The sequence below is a fragment of the Cherax quadricarinatus genome, chromosome 13, assembly GCF_038502225.1.
Source record: "Cherax quadricarinatus isolate ZL_2023a chromosome 13, ASM3850222v1, whole genome shotgun sequence".
NCBI classification, from domain to species: domain Eukaryota; kingdom Metazoa; phylum Arthropoda; class Malacostraca; order Decapoda; family Parastacidae; genus Cherax; species Cherax quadricarinatus.
The window spans coordinates 40,788,897-40,806,247 of NC_091304.1; the positions used below are offsets into that span (position 1 = coordinate 40,788,897).

Below are 17,351 nucleotides of genomic sequence, written 5' to 3' on the forward strand. Positions count from 1 at the left end.
GTGTGTGTAGTTGTGTGTGTAGTGTGTGTGTGTGTGTGTGTATAGTGTGTGTGTGTGTATAGTGTGTGTGTGTGTGTAGTGTGTGTGTGTAGTGTGTGTAGTGTGTGTAGTGTGTGTAGTGTGTGTAGCGTGTGTGTGTAGCGTGTGTGTGTAGCGTGTGTGTGTAGCGTGTGTGTGTAGCGTGTGTGTGTAGCGTGTGTGTGTAGCGTGTGTGTGTAGCGTGTGTGTGTAGCGTGTGTGTGTAGTGTGTGTGTGTGTGTAGTGTGTGTGTGTGTGTAGGGTGTGTGTGTAGGGTGTGTGTGTAGGGTGTGTGTGTAGTGTGTGTGTGTAGTGTGTGTGTGTAGTGTGTGTGTGTAGTGTGTGTGTGTAGTGTGTGTGTGTAGTGTGTGTGTAGGGGGTGTGTGTAAGGGGTGTGTAGGGTGTGTGTGTAGGGTGTGTGTGTAGGGTGTGTGTGTAGGGTGTGTGTGTGTAGGGTGTGTGTGTGTAGGGTGTGTGTGTGTAGGGTGTGTGTGTGTAGGGTGTGTGTGTGTAGGGTGTGTGTGTGTAGGGTGTGTGTGTGTAGGGTGTGTGTGTGTAGGGTGTGTGTGTGTAGGGTGTGTGTGTAGGGTGTGTGTGTGTAGGGTGTGTGTGTGTAGGGTGTGTGTGTGTAGGGTGTTTGTGTGTAGGGTGTGTGTGTAGGGTGTGTGTGTGTAGGGTGTTTGTGTGTAGGGTGTGTGTGTAGGGTGTGTGTGTAGGGTGTGTGTGTAGGGTGTGTGTGTAGGGTGTGTGTGTAGTGTGTGTAGTGTGTGTGTGTAGTGTGTGTGGGTAGTGTGTGTAGTGTGTGTGTAGTGTGTGTGTGTAGTGTGTGTAGTGTGTAGTGTGTGTAGTGTGTGTAGTGTGTGTAGTGTGTGTAGTGTGTGTAGTGTGTGTAGTGTGTGTAGTGTGTGTAGTGTGTGTAGTGTGTGTGTGTGTGTGTGTGTAGTGTGTGTGTAGTGTGTGTGTGTAGTGTGTGTAGTGTGTGTGTGTAGTGTGTGTAGTGTGTGTAGTGTGTGTGTAGTGTGTGTGTAGTGTGTGTGTAGTGTGTGTGTAGTGTGTGTGTAGTGTGTGTGTAGTGTGTGTGTAGTGTGTGTGTGTAGTGTGTGTGTGTAGTGTGTGTGTGTAGTGTGTGTGTGTAGTGTGTGTGTAGTGTGTCTGTGTGTGTAGTGTGTGTGTGTGTGTCTGTGTGCCTGTGTGTTTGTGTGTCTGTGTGTCTGTGTGCGTGCACACGTGTGTGTGTGTACTCACCTAGTTGTACTCACCTAGTTGAGGTTGCAGGGGTCGAGTCCAAGCTCCTGGCCCCGCCTCTTCACTGGTCGCTACTAGGTCACTCTCCCTGAACCATGAGCTTTATCATACCTTTGCTTAAAGCTATGTATGGATCCTGCCTCCACTACATCGCTTCCCAAACTATTCCACTTCCTGACTACTCTGTGGCTGAAGAAATACTTCCTAACATCCCTTTGATTCATCTGTGTCTTCAGCTTCCAACTGTGTCCCCGTGTTGTTGTGTCAAGTCTCTGGAACATCCTGTCTTTGTCCACCTTGTCAATTCCTCTCAGTATTTTGTAAGTCGTTATCATGTCCCCCCTATCTCTCCTGTCCTCCAGTGTCGTCAGGTTCATTTCCCTTAACCTCTCCTCATAGGACATACCTCTTAACTCTGGGACCAGTCTTGTTGCAAACCTTTGCACTTTCTCTAGTTTCTTTATATGCTTGGCTAGGTGTGGGTTCCAAACTGGTGCCGCATACTCCAATATGGGCCTAACGTACACGGTGTACATTATTATTATAATTAAGGGGGAAGCGCTAAACCCGGAGGATTATACAGACACGGTGTACAGGGTCCTGAACGATTCCTTATTAAGATGTCGGAATGCTGTTCTGAGGTTTGCCAGGCGCCCATATGCTGCAGCAGTTATTTGGTTGATGTGCACTTCAGGAGATGTGCCTGGTGTTATACTCACCCCAAGATCTTTTTCCTTGAGTGATGTTTGTAGTCTCTGGCCCCCTAGACTGTACTCCATCTGTGGTCTTCTTTGCCCTTCCCCAATCCTCATGACTTTGCACTTGGTGGGATTGAACTCCAGGAGCCAGTTGCTGGACCAGGTCTGCAGCCTATCCAGATCCCTTTGTAGTTCTGCCTGGTCTTCGATCGACTGAACTCTTCTCATCAACTTCACGTCATCTGCAAACAGGGACACCTCGGAGTTTATTCCTTCCGTCACGTCGTTCACAAATACCAGAAACAGCACTGGTCCTAGGACTGACCCCTGTGGGACCCCGCTGGTCACAGGTGCCCACTCTGACACCTCGCCACGTACCATTACTCGCTGCTGTCTTCCTGACAAGTATTCCCTGATCCATTGCAGTGCCTTCCCTGTTATCCCTGCTTGGTCCTCCAGTTTTTGCACTAATCTCTTGTAAGGTACTGTGTCAAACGCCTTCTTGCAGTCCAAGAAAATGCAATCCACCCACCCCTCTCTCTCTTGTCTTACTGCTGTCACCATGTCATAGAACTCCAGTAGGTTTGTGGCACAGGATTTCCCGTCTCTGAAACCATGTTGGCTGCTGGTGATGAGATCATTCCTTTCTAGATGTTCCACCATTCTTCTCCTGACAATCTTTTCCATGATTTTGCATACTATACATGTCAGTGACACTGGTCTGTAGTTCAGTGCTTCATGTCTGTCTCCTTTTTTAAAGATTGGGACCACATTTGCTGTCTTCCATGCCTCAGGCAATCTCCCTGTTTCAATAGATGTATTGAATATTGTTGTTAGGGGTACACATAGCACCTCTGCTCCCTCTCTCAGGACCCATGGAGAGATGTTATCTGGCCCCATTGCCTTAGAGGTATCTAGCTCACTCAGAAGCCTCTTCACTTCTTCCTCGGTTGTGTGTACTGTGTCCAGCACATGGTGGTGTACCCCACCTCTCCGTCTTTCTGGAGCCCCTTCTGTCTCCTCTGTGAACACTTCTTTGAATCTCTTGTTGAGTTCCTCACATACTTCACGGTCATTTCTTGTTGTCTCTCCTCCTTCCTTCCTTAGCCTGATTACCTGGTCCAAAAATAGCACTGGTCCTAGGACCGACCCCTGTGGGACCCCGCTCGTCACAGGTGCCCACTGTGATACATCAATACGTACCATGACTCGTTGTTGCCTCCCTGTCAGGTATTCTCTGATTCATTGCAGTGCCCTTCCTGTTATATGTGCCTGATGCTCGAGCTTCTGCACTAATCTCTTGTGAGGAACTGTGTCAAAGGCCTTCTTGCAGTCCAAGAAGATGCAGTCAACCCACCCCTCTCTCTCGTGTCTTACTTCTGTTATTTTATCATAAAACTCCAGAAGGTTTGTGACAAAGGATTTGCCTTCCATGAATCCGTGCTGGTTGGCATTTATACTCTTGTTCCGTTCCAGGTGCTCCACCACTTTCCTCCTGATAATCTTCTCCATAACTTTGCATACTATACACGTCAATGACACAGGTCTATAGTTTAGTGCCTCTTTTCTGTCTCCTTTTTTAAAAATGGGAACTACATTTGCCGTCTTCCATACCTCAGGTAGTTGCCCAGTTTCCAGGGACGTGTTGAAGATTGTGGTAAGTGGCATGCACAACATATCTGCTCCCTCTCTAAGGATCCACGGGGAGATGTTGTCTGGTCCCATTGCCTTTGAGGTATCGATGTCCCTTAGCAGTTTCTTCACCTCCTCATCTGTATGTATGTCGTCCAACACTTGTTGGTGTATTCCTTGCTGGTGTTCCCATCTGGTCTGTCCCCCCAGAGTCCTTCCTGTCTCTACTGTAAATACTTCCTTAAATCTCGTGTTGAGCTCCTCACATACCTCTTGATCGTTTCTTGTGAGTTCTCCACCTTCTTTCCTCAGCCTTATCACCTGGTCCTTGACTGTTGTCTTCCTCCTAATGTGGCTATACAGCAGTTTCAGGTCAGATTTGACTTTCGATGCTATGTCGTTTTCATACTGTCGCTGTGTGTGTGTGTGTGTGTGTGTGTGTGTGTGTGTGTGTGTGTGTGTGTGTGTGTGTGTGTGTGTGTGTGTGTGTGTGTGTGTGTGTGTGTGTGTGTGTGTGTGTGTGTGTGTGTGTCTGTGTGTGTGTGTGTGTGTGTGTCTGTGTGTGTGTGTACTCACCTAGTTGTACTCACCTAGTTGAGGTTGCGGGGGTCGAGTCCGAGCTCCTGGCCCCGCCTCTTCACTGATCGCTACTAGGTCACTCTCCCTGAGCCGTGAGCTTTATCGTACCTCTGCTTAAAGCTATGTATGGATCCTGCCTCCACTACATCGCTTCCCAAACTATTCCACTTACTGACTACTCTGTGGCTGAAGAAATACTTCCTAACATCCCTGTGATTCATCTGTGTCTTTAGCTTCCAACTGTGTCCCCTTGTTACTGTGTCCAATCTCTGGAACATCCTGTTTTTGTCCACCTTGTCAATTCCTCTCAGTATTTTGTATGTCGTTATCATGTCCCCCCTATCTCTCCTGTCCTCCAGTGTCGTCAGGTTGATTTCCCTTAACCTCTCCTCGTAGGACATACCTCTTAGCTCTGGGACTAGTCTTGTTGCAAACCTTTGCACTTTCTCTAGTTTCTTTACGTGCTTGGCTAGGTGTGGGTTCCAAACTGGTGTGTGTCTGTGTGTGTGTGTGTCTGTGTCTGTGTGTGTCTGTGTGTGTATGTGTGTCTGTGTGTGTGTGTACTAGCCTAATTGTACTCACCTAATTGTGGTTGCAGGGGTCGAGACTCAGCTCCTGGCCCCGCCTCTTCATTGACCGCTGCTAGGTCCTCCCTCTCCCTGCTCCATGAGCTTTATCATACCTCGTCTTAAAAGTATGTATAGTTCCTGCCACCACTACATGGCTTGCCAGATTATTCCACTTCCTAACTACTCTATGACTGAAGAAATACTTCCTAACATCCCTTTGACTCATCCGAGTCTTCAGCTTCCAATTGTGACCCCTTGTTTCTGTGTCCCATCTTTGGAACATCTTGTCTTTGTCCACCTTGTCTATTCCACGCAGTACAGTGGTCCCTCAATTATCGTCCTTAATCCGTTCCTGGAAGTGGGACTATTATCGAAATAGATGATTTTCGAATCAATTTTCCCCATAAGAAATAATGCAAACACAATTAATCCGTTCCTGACACCCAGAAGTATTAAAACAAAATTTTTTTTTACATGAAATATAGATGTAGTACATAAACAATACAATGGCACATGATGAATGAAACATTAACAGCATAACACTTACCTTTATTGGTGACTCTTAGTGTATGGAAGACTGGAGGAGGAAATCCCCACTAGCATTAGCACAGAACATGAGCATCAGCCTGTCTTTCATAGACTTGTGTCCTGGCAGTGCCTTTTCTTCCTGAGTAATGTAGGTCCTCTTTTGCATTTTCTTCCAAAAGAGGCCTGTTTTGTCACAATTGAACACTTGTTCAGGTTTCAGTCCTTCAGCCTCTACGTACTCCTTGAATTCCTGCACATATTTTTCAGCCGCTTTTTGGTCCGAACTGGCAGCCTCGCCATGCCCTATCACACTTTGTATGCCAGTACGCTTCTTAAATCTCTCAAACCAGCCTTTGCTGGCCTTAAATTCACTCACATCACCACTAGTTGCAGACAATTTCTTTACCAAATCGTCATGCAACTGCCTAGCCTATTCACAAATAATCGACGTTGTTAATTGTTTCTCGTTTATCCACACCAATAATAACTTCTCAACATCTTCGAGCACTGGTGATCTCATTTTTGTCAGCATATTTACCCCCTTTGCAACAACAGCTTCCTTGATTTCCTTTTTCTTGGCTATGATGGAAGATATGGTTGTACGGGATTTGTTATACATCCTGGCCAGTTCGCCCAGACGTACGCCACTTTCATATTGTTCAATGATGTTTTTCTTAAATTCAATCATATTTCTCACCTTCTTTACTAAAGGCTTGGCACTAGGAGCTTCCTTTGGAGCCATGGTAGCTTATTTAGCACTTGCAAGCACTAAAATGAATGGAGTATTATGAAATATTTAGTATGAACACGTGAGGGGACCATTGCTCACTGGTAAACAATGGCACACTGGCTTGGAAGGGAGGACGATGCGGTTCAGAGCCGTGAGTACGCATCCAGGACGAAAGACGATTAGCGAGTTAACGGACCATTTGCAAGCCAATGTTTAGACGAAATAACACGACTATTTCCGAAATGGACGACTTTCAGGCCAGACAATTATTGAGGGACCACTATTTTGTATGTCGTTATCATGTCTCTCCTGACCCTCCTGTCCTCCAGTGTCGTCAGACTGATTTCCCTTAACCTTTCTTCATAGGACATTCCTCCTAGCTCTGGAACTAGCCTTGTTGCAGACCTTTGCACTTTCTCTAATTTCTTGACGTGTTTGACCAGGTGTGGGTTCCAAACTAGTACTGCGTACTCCAGTATGGGCCTGACGTACACAGTGTATAAAGTCTTGAAAGATTCCTTACAGAGGTACCAGAATGCTATTCTCAGGTTTGCCAGGCGCCCATATGAAGCAGCAGTTATCTGGTTAATGTGTGCTTCTGGCGATGTACTCGGTATTACACTCATTCCTAGGTCTTTCTCCTCGAGTGAGGTTTGCAGCCTTTGGCCTTCTAGCTTGTACTCTGTCTGCAGTCTTCTTTGCCCTCCTCCAATCTTCATGACTTTGCATTTGGCGGGGTTAAATTCTAGGAGCCAGTTTCTGGACCACGCATCCAGCCTGTCCAAGTCTCTTTGTAGGCCTGTCTGATCTGCGTCTGATTGAATTCTCCTCATTAACTTCACATCATCTGCAAACAGGGACACTTCTGAGTCTATCCCTTCCGTCATGTCGTTCACATATACCAAGAATAGCACTGCTCCCAGGACTGACCCCTGTGGGACCCTACTCATCACCGGCGCCCACTGTGATACCTCATCATGGGCCATGACTCGCTGTTGCCTCCCTGTCAGGTATTCTCTGATCCATTGCAGTGCCCTTCCTGTTATATGCGCCTGATGCTCTAGCTTCTGCACTAATCTCTTGTGAGGAACTGTGTCAAAGGCCTTCTTGCAGTCCAAGAAGATGCAATCAACCCACCCCTCTCTCTCGTGTCTTACTTCTGTTATTTTATCATAAAACTCCAGAAGGTTTGTGACACAGGATTTGCCTTCCGTGAATCCGTGCTGGTTGGCATTTATACTCTTGTTCCGTTCCAGGTGCTCCACCACTCTCCTCCTGATAATCTTCTCCATAATTTTGCATACTATACACGTCAATGACACAGGTCTATAGTTTAGTGCCTCTTTTCTGTCTCCTTTTTTAAAAATGGGAACTACATTTGCCGTCTTCCATACCTCAGGTAGTTGCCCAGTTTCCAGGGACGTGTTGAAGATTGTGGTAAGTGGCACGCACAACATATCTGCTCCCTCTCTAAGGACCCACGGGGAGATGTTGTCCGGTCCCATTGCCTTTGAGGTATCGATGTCCCTTAGCAGTTTCTTCACCTCCTCCTCATCTGTATGTATGTCGTCCAACACTTGTTGGTGTATTCCTTGCTGGTGTCCCCATCTGGTCTGTCCCCCCAGAGTCCTTCCTGTCTCTACTGTAAATACTTCCTTAAATCTCGTGTTGAGCTCCTCACATACCTCTTGATCGTTTCTTGTGAGTTCTCCACCTTCTTTCCTCAGCCTTATCACCTGGTCCTTGACTGTTGTCTTCCTCCTAATGTGGCTATACAGCAGTTTCGGGTCAGATTTGACTTTCGATGCTATGTCGTTTTCATACTGTCGCTGGGCCTCCCTCCTTATCTGTGCATACTCGTTTCTGGCTCTTCTACTAATCTCCTTGTTTTCCTGGGTCTATGCCTCCTGTACCTTTTCCATTCTCTGTTGCACTTAGTTTTTGCCTCCCTACACCTTCGGGTAAACCAAGGACTCGTTTTGGTCTTCCTATTATTTCTGTTTCCCTTGGGAACAAAACTTTCCTCTGCCTCCTTGCACTTTGTTGCCACATATTCCATCATCTCGTTTACTGATTTTCCTACCATTTCTCTGTCCCACTGAACCTCCTGCAGGAAGTTTCTCATACCTGTGTAGTCCCCCCTTTTATAGTTTGGCCTGTCCCCTTCAGTTCCTGTTACCTTCTCCACTTGTAACTCTACTATATAGTCAAAACTCAGAACCACGTGATCGCTATCTCCAAGGGGCCTCTCGTAAGTGATGTCCTCAATGTCTGAACTGCTCAGGGTGAACACAAGATCCAGTCTTGCTGGCTCATCCTCCCCTCTCTCTCTGGTTGTGTCCCTGACATGTTGATGCATGAGGTTTTCAAGTACCACATCCATCATCTTAGCTCTCCATGTTTCGGGACCTCCATGTGTGTGTGTGTGTGTGTGTGTGTGTGTGTGTGTACTCATCTAATTGTGGTTGCAGAGGTCGATACACAGCTCCTGGCCCCGCCTCTTCACTGATCGCTACTAGGTCCTCTCTCTCTCTGCTTCCAGAGCTTTGTCATACCTCGTCTTAAAGCTATGTATGGTTCTTGCCTCCACTTCCTCACTTGCTAGGCTATTCCAATTCCTGACTACTCTATGACTGAAGAAATACTTCCTAACATCCCTCTGACTCATCTGGGTCAACTTCCAATTGTGACCCCTTGTTTCTGTGTCCCCTCTCTGGAACATCCTGTCTCTGTCCACCTTGTCTATTCCACGCAGTATTTTGTATGTCGTTATCATGTCTCCCTCAACCCTCCTGTCCTCCAGTGGCATCAGGCAGATTTCCCTTAACCTTTCTTCACAGGACATTCCCCTTAGCTCTGTAACTAACCTTGTTGCAAACCTTTGCACTTTTTCCAATTTCTTGACATGCTTGATCAAGTGTGGGTTCGAAACAGGTGCTGCATTCTCCAGTATGGGCCTGACGTACACGGTGTACAGTGTCTTGAAGGATTCCTTACTTAGGTATCGGAACGCTATTCTCAGGTTTGTCAGGCGTCCATATGCTGCAGCAGTTATCTGGTTGATGTGTGATTCCGGAGACGTGCTTGGTGTTATACTCACCCTGAGATCTTTCGCCTTGAGCGAGGTTTACAGTCTTTGGCCACCTAGCCTATACTCCGTCTGCGGTCTTCTTTGCCCTTCCCTGATCTTCGTGACTTTGCAACTGGCCAGGTTAAATTCGAGAAGCCGGTTGCTGGACTAGGTGTTCAGCCTGTCCAGGTCTCTTTGAAATCCTACCTGATTCTCATCTCATTTAATTCTCCTCATTATCTTTACATCATCTGCAAACAAGGACACTTCTGAGTCTAACCCTTCCATCATGTCATTCACATATACCAGAAATAGCACTGGTCCTAGGGCCGACCCCTGTGGGACCCCTATCTCGTCACAGGTGCCCACTGTGATACCTCATCACATACCATGACTCGCTGTTGCCTCCCTGTCAGGTATTCTCTGATCCATTGCAGTGCCCTTCCTGTTATACGTGCTTGATCCTCTAGCTTGTGTACCAATCTTCTGTGAGGAACTGTGTCGAAGGCCTTCTTGAAGCCCAAGAAAATGCAATCAACCCACCCCTCTCTCTCGTGTCTTACTTCTGTTACTTTATCATAAAACTCCAGAAGGTTTGACACAGAATTTGCCTTCCATGAATCCGTGCTGGTTGGCGTTTATATTCTTGTTCCGCTCCAGGTGCTCCACCACTCTCCTCCTGATAATCTTCTTCATGACTTTGCATACTATACACATCAGTGACATGGTCTATAGTATAGTGCCTCTTTTCAAGGGATGTGTTGAAGATTGTGGTTAGTGGCACACAGCATTTCTGCTCCCTCTCTAAGGACCCACAGGGATATGTTGTCCAGTCCCACTACCTGTGAGGTATCAAGGTCCCTTAGAACCTTCTTCACCTTCTCCTCAGTTGTGTGTATGTCATACGACACTTGTTGGTGTTCCCCTTTGTTCTGTCTTCCCAGAGGCCTTGTTGTAAATACTTCCTCAAATCTCGTGCTGAGCTCCTCACATACCTCTTGATCGTTTCTTGTGAGTTCCCCACCTTCTTTCCTCAACTGATCACCTGGTCTTTGACTGTTGTCTCCCTCCTAATGTGGCTAAAGAGCAGTTTTGGGCTAGACTTTACTTTCGATGCCATGTCATTTTCGTACTGTCGCTGTGCCTCCCTCCTTATCTGTGCATACTCGTTTCTGGCTCTTCGATTAATCTCCTTATTTTCCTGAGTCCTTTGCTTCCTGTACCTTTTCCATTCTCTGGTGCACTTAGTTTTTGCCTCCCTACACCTTCAGGTAAACCAAGGACTTTATTTCTGTTGCCCTTGGGAACAAACCTTTCCTCTGCCTCCTTGCATTTTGTTGTTACATATGCCATCATTTCATTTATTGACTTTCCTACCAGTTCTCTGTCCTAATGAACCTCCTGCAGGAAGTTCCTCATACCTGTGTAGCTCCCCATTCAACTCATGTTACCCTCTCCACTTGTAACTACTATATAGTAATCAAAACTCGGAACCATGTGATCACTAGCTCCAAGGGGCCTCTCATTTGTGATGTCCTCAATGTCTGAACTGCTCAGGGTGAACACAAGGTCCAGTCTTGCTGGTTCATCCTTCCCTCTCTTTCTGGTAGTGTCCCTGACATGTTGATGCATGAGGTTTTCCCGTACCACATCCATCATCTTGGCTCTCCATGTTTCGGGACCCCCCCCCCCATGTGGCTCCAGGTTTTCCCAATCGAGCTCCCTGTGGTTGAAATCACCCATAACCAGTAACTTTGCTCTGCTCGAGTGAGCTCTTCTTGCCCAGTGGCCCAGTGGCCTGGTGGCTAAAGCTCCCACTTCACACATGGAGGGCCCGGGTTTGATTCCCAGCAGGTGGAAACATTTTGACACATTTCCTTACACCTGTTGTCCTGTTCACCTAGCAGCAAATAGGTACCTGGGTGTCAGTCGACTGGTGTGGGTTGCATCCTGGGGAACAAGATTGATTGAACAATGATGCACTGACTTTCTTGGGTTATCCTGGGTGGCTAACCCTTCGGGGTTAAAAATCTGAATGAAATCTTATCTTACCTCAGCCAGTGTGTCCACCATTGCTCTGTTGTTCTTTTTGTATTCCTCTCTTAGCCTCCTGTAGTTCTGTGGTGGGTTATACATCACTGCAATGACTACCTTATGTTTCCCAGACTGAATTGTACCTACTATGTAGTCCCTTTCTCCAATCTCCAATGGTAAAACATATCACAAACTTCTAGGGAATTCAACAGAACCATCATTCCTCAATAATGTGTGAAAAAATCATGATGCTCCTTTAAATACTCTTTGCATGAGAGGGAAAATAATGCCAAAAACTTATTCCTGAGTTATACATAATTATGTTTTATATAAAACTACGGTTATGGCCTACCAAATCTGATCATGTTGCACCCCTCTGTCCTTGTTGACAGCCTGCAGGCTACTGAGGTACAATCTCTCTGCACTTTTCACTTTAGTTCTCACAGAAGTTGTCATGTAGAGTATTTAGAATGAAACAATCATAAAAAATCATAATTTTTGGGAGTAAAAAAAAAAAATAACTAACTGCCAACATGTCCTCTTGCTGACAGCAAAAACAAAAAAAAATTACATTTGTAGAAAAACATACTTAGAAATATGATAGAAACATGCTGATTCCATCAACATGTTGCCAGAATTATGCACTATTTTTTTTGTTAAGAAACCATTGTTTTCCATAATTTTTCAATTTCAACTTTTCTTTATCACCCCAAAAAGGTTTGTTGCCCCTTACCCATTTATAAAAATGTATTATGCAGAAAAAATGTATGGAAGCTGCCTTAATTATCATCATTAATACCATCACACAGAAGTGCAGCAGTTTCAAACTCTTGGCAAACAAGATGTTGCCTATCATATGATATAAATTTAAGAATAGAGGCAAGCCTACTGGCCTATGCTGACAGGTCTTTTGCAAGCCCACCAATAGCAGCGCCGCCGCTGCCGCTGCCACCAATGCCACCACCACCGCCGCCACCACTGCCGCCGCCGCCACCACCACCACCACCCTCAATATGTCCCCTGGTTCCTAATACCACTATATACAAGAGATGTTTGTATTAGTACCGAAGTCACTCATTACAAAATATTTTCTTTAATAAATGTTCTGAACTGTACATGAGTTTTTTCCTTTTAACAAGCTAGCTGCCTCCCACTGAGGCAGGGCGACCCAAAAAAGAAAAACTTTCACCATTATTCACACTATCACTATCTTAAATAACAAAAAGGCACAATACCGTGACTGGAACGATACACAAATAACCCGCACATAAAAGAGAGAAGCTTACGACGACGTTTCGGTCCGACTTGGACCATTGACAAAGTCACACTAACAGAGGTGGAGCAGGACGGCTATATCGGTATTATATACAATTCTTGTACTACTACTACTACTACTACTACCTCCACCTCTTCCTGCCTATATATAGCCGTCCTGCTCCACCTCTGTTAGTGTGACTTTGTCAATGGTCCAAGTCGGACCGAAACGTCGTCGTAAGCTTCTCTCTTTTATGTGCGGGTTATTTGTGTATCACTATCTTGCCAGAAGCATACAGATGTGACAGTTTAGATGTCACTCTAAACAGCAAATATCCCAAACCCCTTCTTTAGAGAGCGGGCACTGTGCTTCCCACCTCCAAGACTAAAGAATGGCTAACTGGTTTCCCTGAATCCCTTCACAAGATATTACCCTGCCCACACTCCAACAGCTCATAAAATTAAAAAAACCATTCATCTCCATTCACTCCTATCTAACATGCTCACACATGACTGCTGTATGTCCAAGCCCCTTGATACAAAACCTCCTTTACCCTTCCCTCCCTCCAACCTTTCCTAGAAAGACCCCTACCCAGCCTTCCCTCCATGACAGATTTATATACATACCCTCCAAGTCATCCTAGTTTGCTCCATCCTCTCTAAATGACAAAAACCACCTCAACAACCCCTCCTCAGCCCTCTGAATAACACTTTTAGTAACCCTGCACCTCCTCCTAATTTCCATACTACGAATTTTCTGCATAACATTTATGCCACACATTGCCCTCAGACATGACATCTCCTGTGCTTCCAGCTTCCTTCTCACTGCAACATGTAGAGCCAATGCTTCACACCCATATAAGTGTGTTGGTACTGCTATACTCTCATACATTCCCTTCTTTGCCACAATGGATAATATTCTTAGTCTCCACCTCAATGAACTACCCTACATATTAACCATCGCTCATTCAAGAGAAGGGTTAACTAATTGTTTGGATCAACAGCCCTTCACCAGTATCAAGGCACATCACTAGCAAGTAAAAGGGATATTAGAAAGCATGTACTTGTACACAGTAGTAGAGTAGTGGACAGTACTCAGGTGGTGGTGGTGGTGGTGGTGACATATGCTACAATAAATGAAAACTTGTACAGTTATGATGGTGGTGTTTTCTTTGTCAGGAGACAGATGGAAATTTGTGTTAATGAAAGTCTTAGTCATATGATGATCCACTTGCTGGAAGGTTGGACCATTGTGTCATACCAGTGACCCCACAGAAAACTAAAGATCACTTCATAAAATGTAATGGTAGGATTTCATCCCATACAAGACAAGGCTCACAATACAGTGGTGTCCAGAAACTAAACACCAATGACACTACAAGCACAACTCCTCTAGCACACAAAACATTGAGAGAGCCAATCAAACCACACAGTACCTTGGGTAAATTAGCAACCTGGTAAGCTGCTCGTGCTGGTACAGCCTCTGAGAAAACTGAAAAATAAAATAAGCAAATCATAACAATGTAACAATAATACTGAACTCTGAAACTCTCATTACAAGAATAAACAATACCAACTACTGCAGATTTCCAATCCATTGCAAAGTACAGTGGAACCTCTGATCACAAATGCTTCCGAACATGAACAAATCAGTTCACGACCATAAAATTTGCCAAATTTTTGCATTTGGTCATGAACACATAATCAGGTGCCGAACAAATACATCCGCGCTAATTTTCACATTCTGCGCCATTTTTTTTTTCTGCAAGCACCAATTTTCCCCACTTCCTGTTGTTCGTGTACACCTAACAAAAACCCTCGCCTTATAGTTGGTCTCGGTCAGATGTGTGTTCATTCGCTGTGAACTCCTTGCATTGTATTTCATGTGTTTTTTAATTCATTTTGTTTTCTTGGTTGTTTACAGCATTTTTTGTCTCTGTTATTTAAGATTTGTTCTCTATTAAACTGTGCATTATTTTGTATAATTAAGGATTTTTCAAATTTTGATTATTTTTTGTGCTTAAAATTGTTAAAAATAAAAACTGTTTACAGCAAATGGTTCATAGTGTCTAGAACAGACTCGTGCAGTGTTAGTTTTCTCTGTTGTTCAAGGTTTTCTCAGTGTTATTCAAGGCTTTTACATTTAGTTTATTATTACACTGTGCATTCTATGGTATAATTATTTCTGTGCTTAAAAATCTTAAAAAAAAAAAAAACAATATTTACATACAGTTCATAGGGTTCTGGAACTGATTAATCGTATTTATATGCAATCCAATGGGGAAATTAGGTTCGGGTCACAACAAATCGGGTCGCGACCAGAGTTTTGGAACGAATTATGGTCGTGACCAGAGGTTCCACTGTATTATCTTTCAAAATATATTAAGCCAACTCAATCAAGTGAATCGACCACTTGCACAGGTATCTCCCATCCTTCTTTTAGTTATACAGGCAGGCCCTGCTTTACAGCACTTTGCTTTACAGCACTTTGCTTTACAGCACTTTGCTTTACAGCACTTTGCTTTACAGCACTTTGCTTTACAGCACTTTGCTTTACAGCACTTTGCTTTACAGCACTTTGCTTTACAGCACTTTGCTAATGCAGTGGTTTTCAATTATACTCATTCTTCATTTATTCAGACTTCCTACAATAAATATATTCACCACTCACCATAAGCTATCACTTTTGATATACCTTTGATGAGTTTTGAGTGTCTTTCTATTTCAGGAATAATGTGTGCACTGTTATGTGCATTATTTTAGGCCTCGCTATATTGCTCATTTAAAAAAAAAAAAAAATTACCACTATATCAAAACATCAACCATCTCCCACCAAAGAAAGGTGACCCAAAAAAAGAAAGAAATGCTTTCAGCATCATTCAACACTTTCACCATCATTCACACACAATGACTGTCTTTGCAGACACACCAAGATATGACAGTTTAGATGTCACTCCAAACAGCCAATATCCCAAACCACTTCTTTAAAGAAAGATAAAAGATAATGATAAAGATTTTATTTCTTTGCAAGGTTACAATGTATATTTACAATTTTGATTTGTTAAGTACAAAGAAAGCCATTATCCTAGTACATAATAACTGCTTAAGTCTAGACAAGATAAGAGTGGTTAACTTTTTAATAAATATTTTATCTTAATACTAACATGAGGTAGTCAAGGTGGAGGTTTATAAGAATTATAATCTTGAAGTTGCATAATAAAAACTATATTACAATTAATAGTTCAAACAGAAATATTTCATGGATTGGCAGATGTTTTAATAGACTCAAGTTCACATAATATAAAATTTGGGAGTTCCTTCAAACTGGTTAGAAGTTGTTTTGGTTGGTTTGGTTAGTATTGAGAGATGAGATGATTTTTAAGCATAGTTCTAAATTTGTATGTTGTCAGGGGATCCTGTTGTAGCTATCAAGGAGAAGTTTAAGCAGAGGGTTTATACTGGAGTTTAATGTTCTGTATATATAGTAGGCACAATAATACGAGTGTACGTCTTGAATATTTAGTAGATTCAGATTTTTGTAAAGTGGTGGGGTGTGCTGTTTGGAAAGGAGCTGGTAATCATCTGCACAGCAGCTTTTTGTTGGGTTATTAAAGGTTTAAGGTGGTTGGCTGTGGTTAAACCCCAGGCACAAATACAATAGGTGAGGTAGGGATATATTAAAGAGTGGTATAAGGTAATATAGTGTTGGAGTGGTTGGTACTTTTGTTTAATAAATGTATGAAAGAGGGGAAGGTACCTAGGGATTGGCAGAGAGCATCTATAGTCCCTTTATATAAAGGGAAGGGGGGACAAAAGAGATTGTAAAAATTATACAGGAATAAGTTTATTGAGTATACCAGGAAAAGTGTACGGTAGGGCTATTATTGAAAGAATTAGAGGTAAGACAGAATGTAGGATTGCGGATGAGCAAGGAGGTTTTAGAGTGAGTAGGGGACGTGTAGATCAAGTGTTTACATTGAAGCATATATGTGAACAGTATTTAGATAAAGGTAGGGAAGTTTTTATTGCATTTATGGATTTAGAAAAGGCATATGATAGAGTGGATAGGGGAGCAATGTGGCAGATGTTGCAAGTATATGGAATAGGTGGTAAGTTACTAAATGCTGTAAAGAGTTTTTATGAGGATAGTGAGGCTTAGGTTAGGGTGTGTAGAAGAGAGGAAGACTACTTCCCGGTAAAAGTAGGTCTTAGACAGGGATGTGTAATGTCACCATGGTTGTTTAATATATTTATAGATGGGGTTGTAAAAGAAGTAAATCCTAGGGTGTTCGGGAGAGGGGTGGGATTAAATTATGGGGAATCAAATACAAAATGGGAATTGACACAGTTACTTTTTGCTGATGATACTGTGCTTATGGGAGATTCTAAAGAAAAACTGCAAAGGCTAGTGGATGAGTTTGGGAATGTGTGTAAAGGTAGAAAGTTGAAAGTGAACATAGATAAAGAGTAAGGTGATGGGGGTATCAAATGATTTAGATAAAGAAAAATTGGATATCAAATTGGAGAGGAGGAGTATGGAAGAAGTGAATGTTTTCAGATACTTGGGAGTTGACGTGTCGGCAGATGGATTTATGAAGGATGAGGTTAATCATAGAATTGATGAAGGAAAAAAAGTGAGTGGTGCGTTGAGGTATATGTGGAGTCAAAAAACGTTATCTATGGAGGCAAAGAAGGGAATGTATGAAAGTATAGTAGAACCAACACTCTTATATAGGTGTGAAGCTTGGGCTGTGAATGCAGCAGTGAGGAAGTGGTTGGAGGCAGTGGAGATGTCCTGTCTAAGGGCAATGTGTGGTGTAAATATTATGCAGAAAATTCGGAGTGTGGAAATTAGGAGAAGGCGTGGAGTTAATAAAAGTATTAGTCAGAGGGCTGAAGAGGGGATGTTGAGGTGGTTTGGTCATTTAGAGAGAATGGATCAAAGTAGAATGACATGGAGAGCATTTAAATCTGTAGGAGAAGGAAGGCGGGGT

The 17,351-nt window shown here is 43.7% G+C and overlaps 1 protein-coding gene across 1 annotated transcript in view; it reads right to left on the reverse strand.

The window, feature by feature from the left end:
* The window catches only part of LOC128688559 (reactive intermediate imine deaminase A homolog UK114), a gene marked incomplete at its 5' end in the record, with an annotated part of 48,931 nt that overhangs the window by 20,638 nt on the left and 10,942 nt on the right, over positions 1-17,351 (reverse strand). Inside the window, 1 exon segment of the mRNA XM_070084664.1 lies at positions 13,794-13,849. Coding sequence (XP_069940765.1) covers positions 13,794-13,849 — 56 coding nt within the window.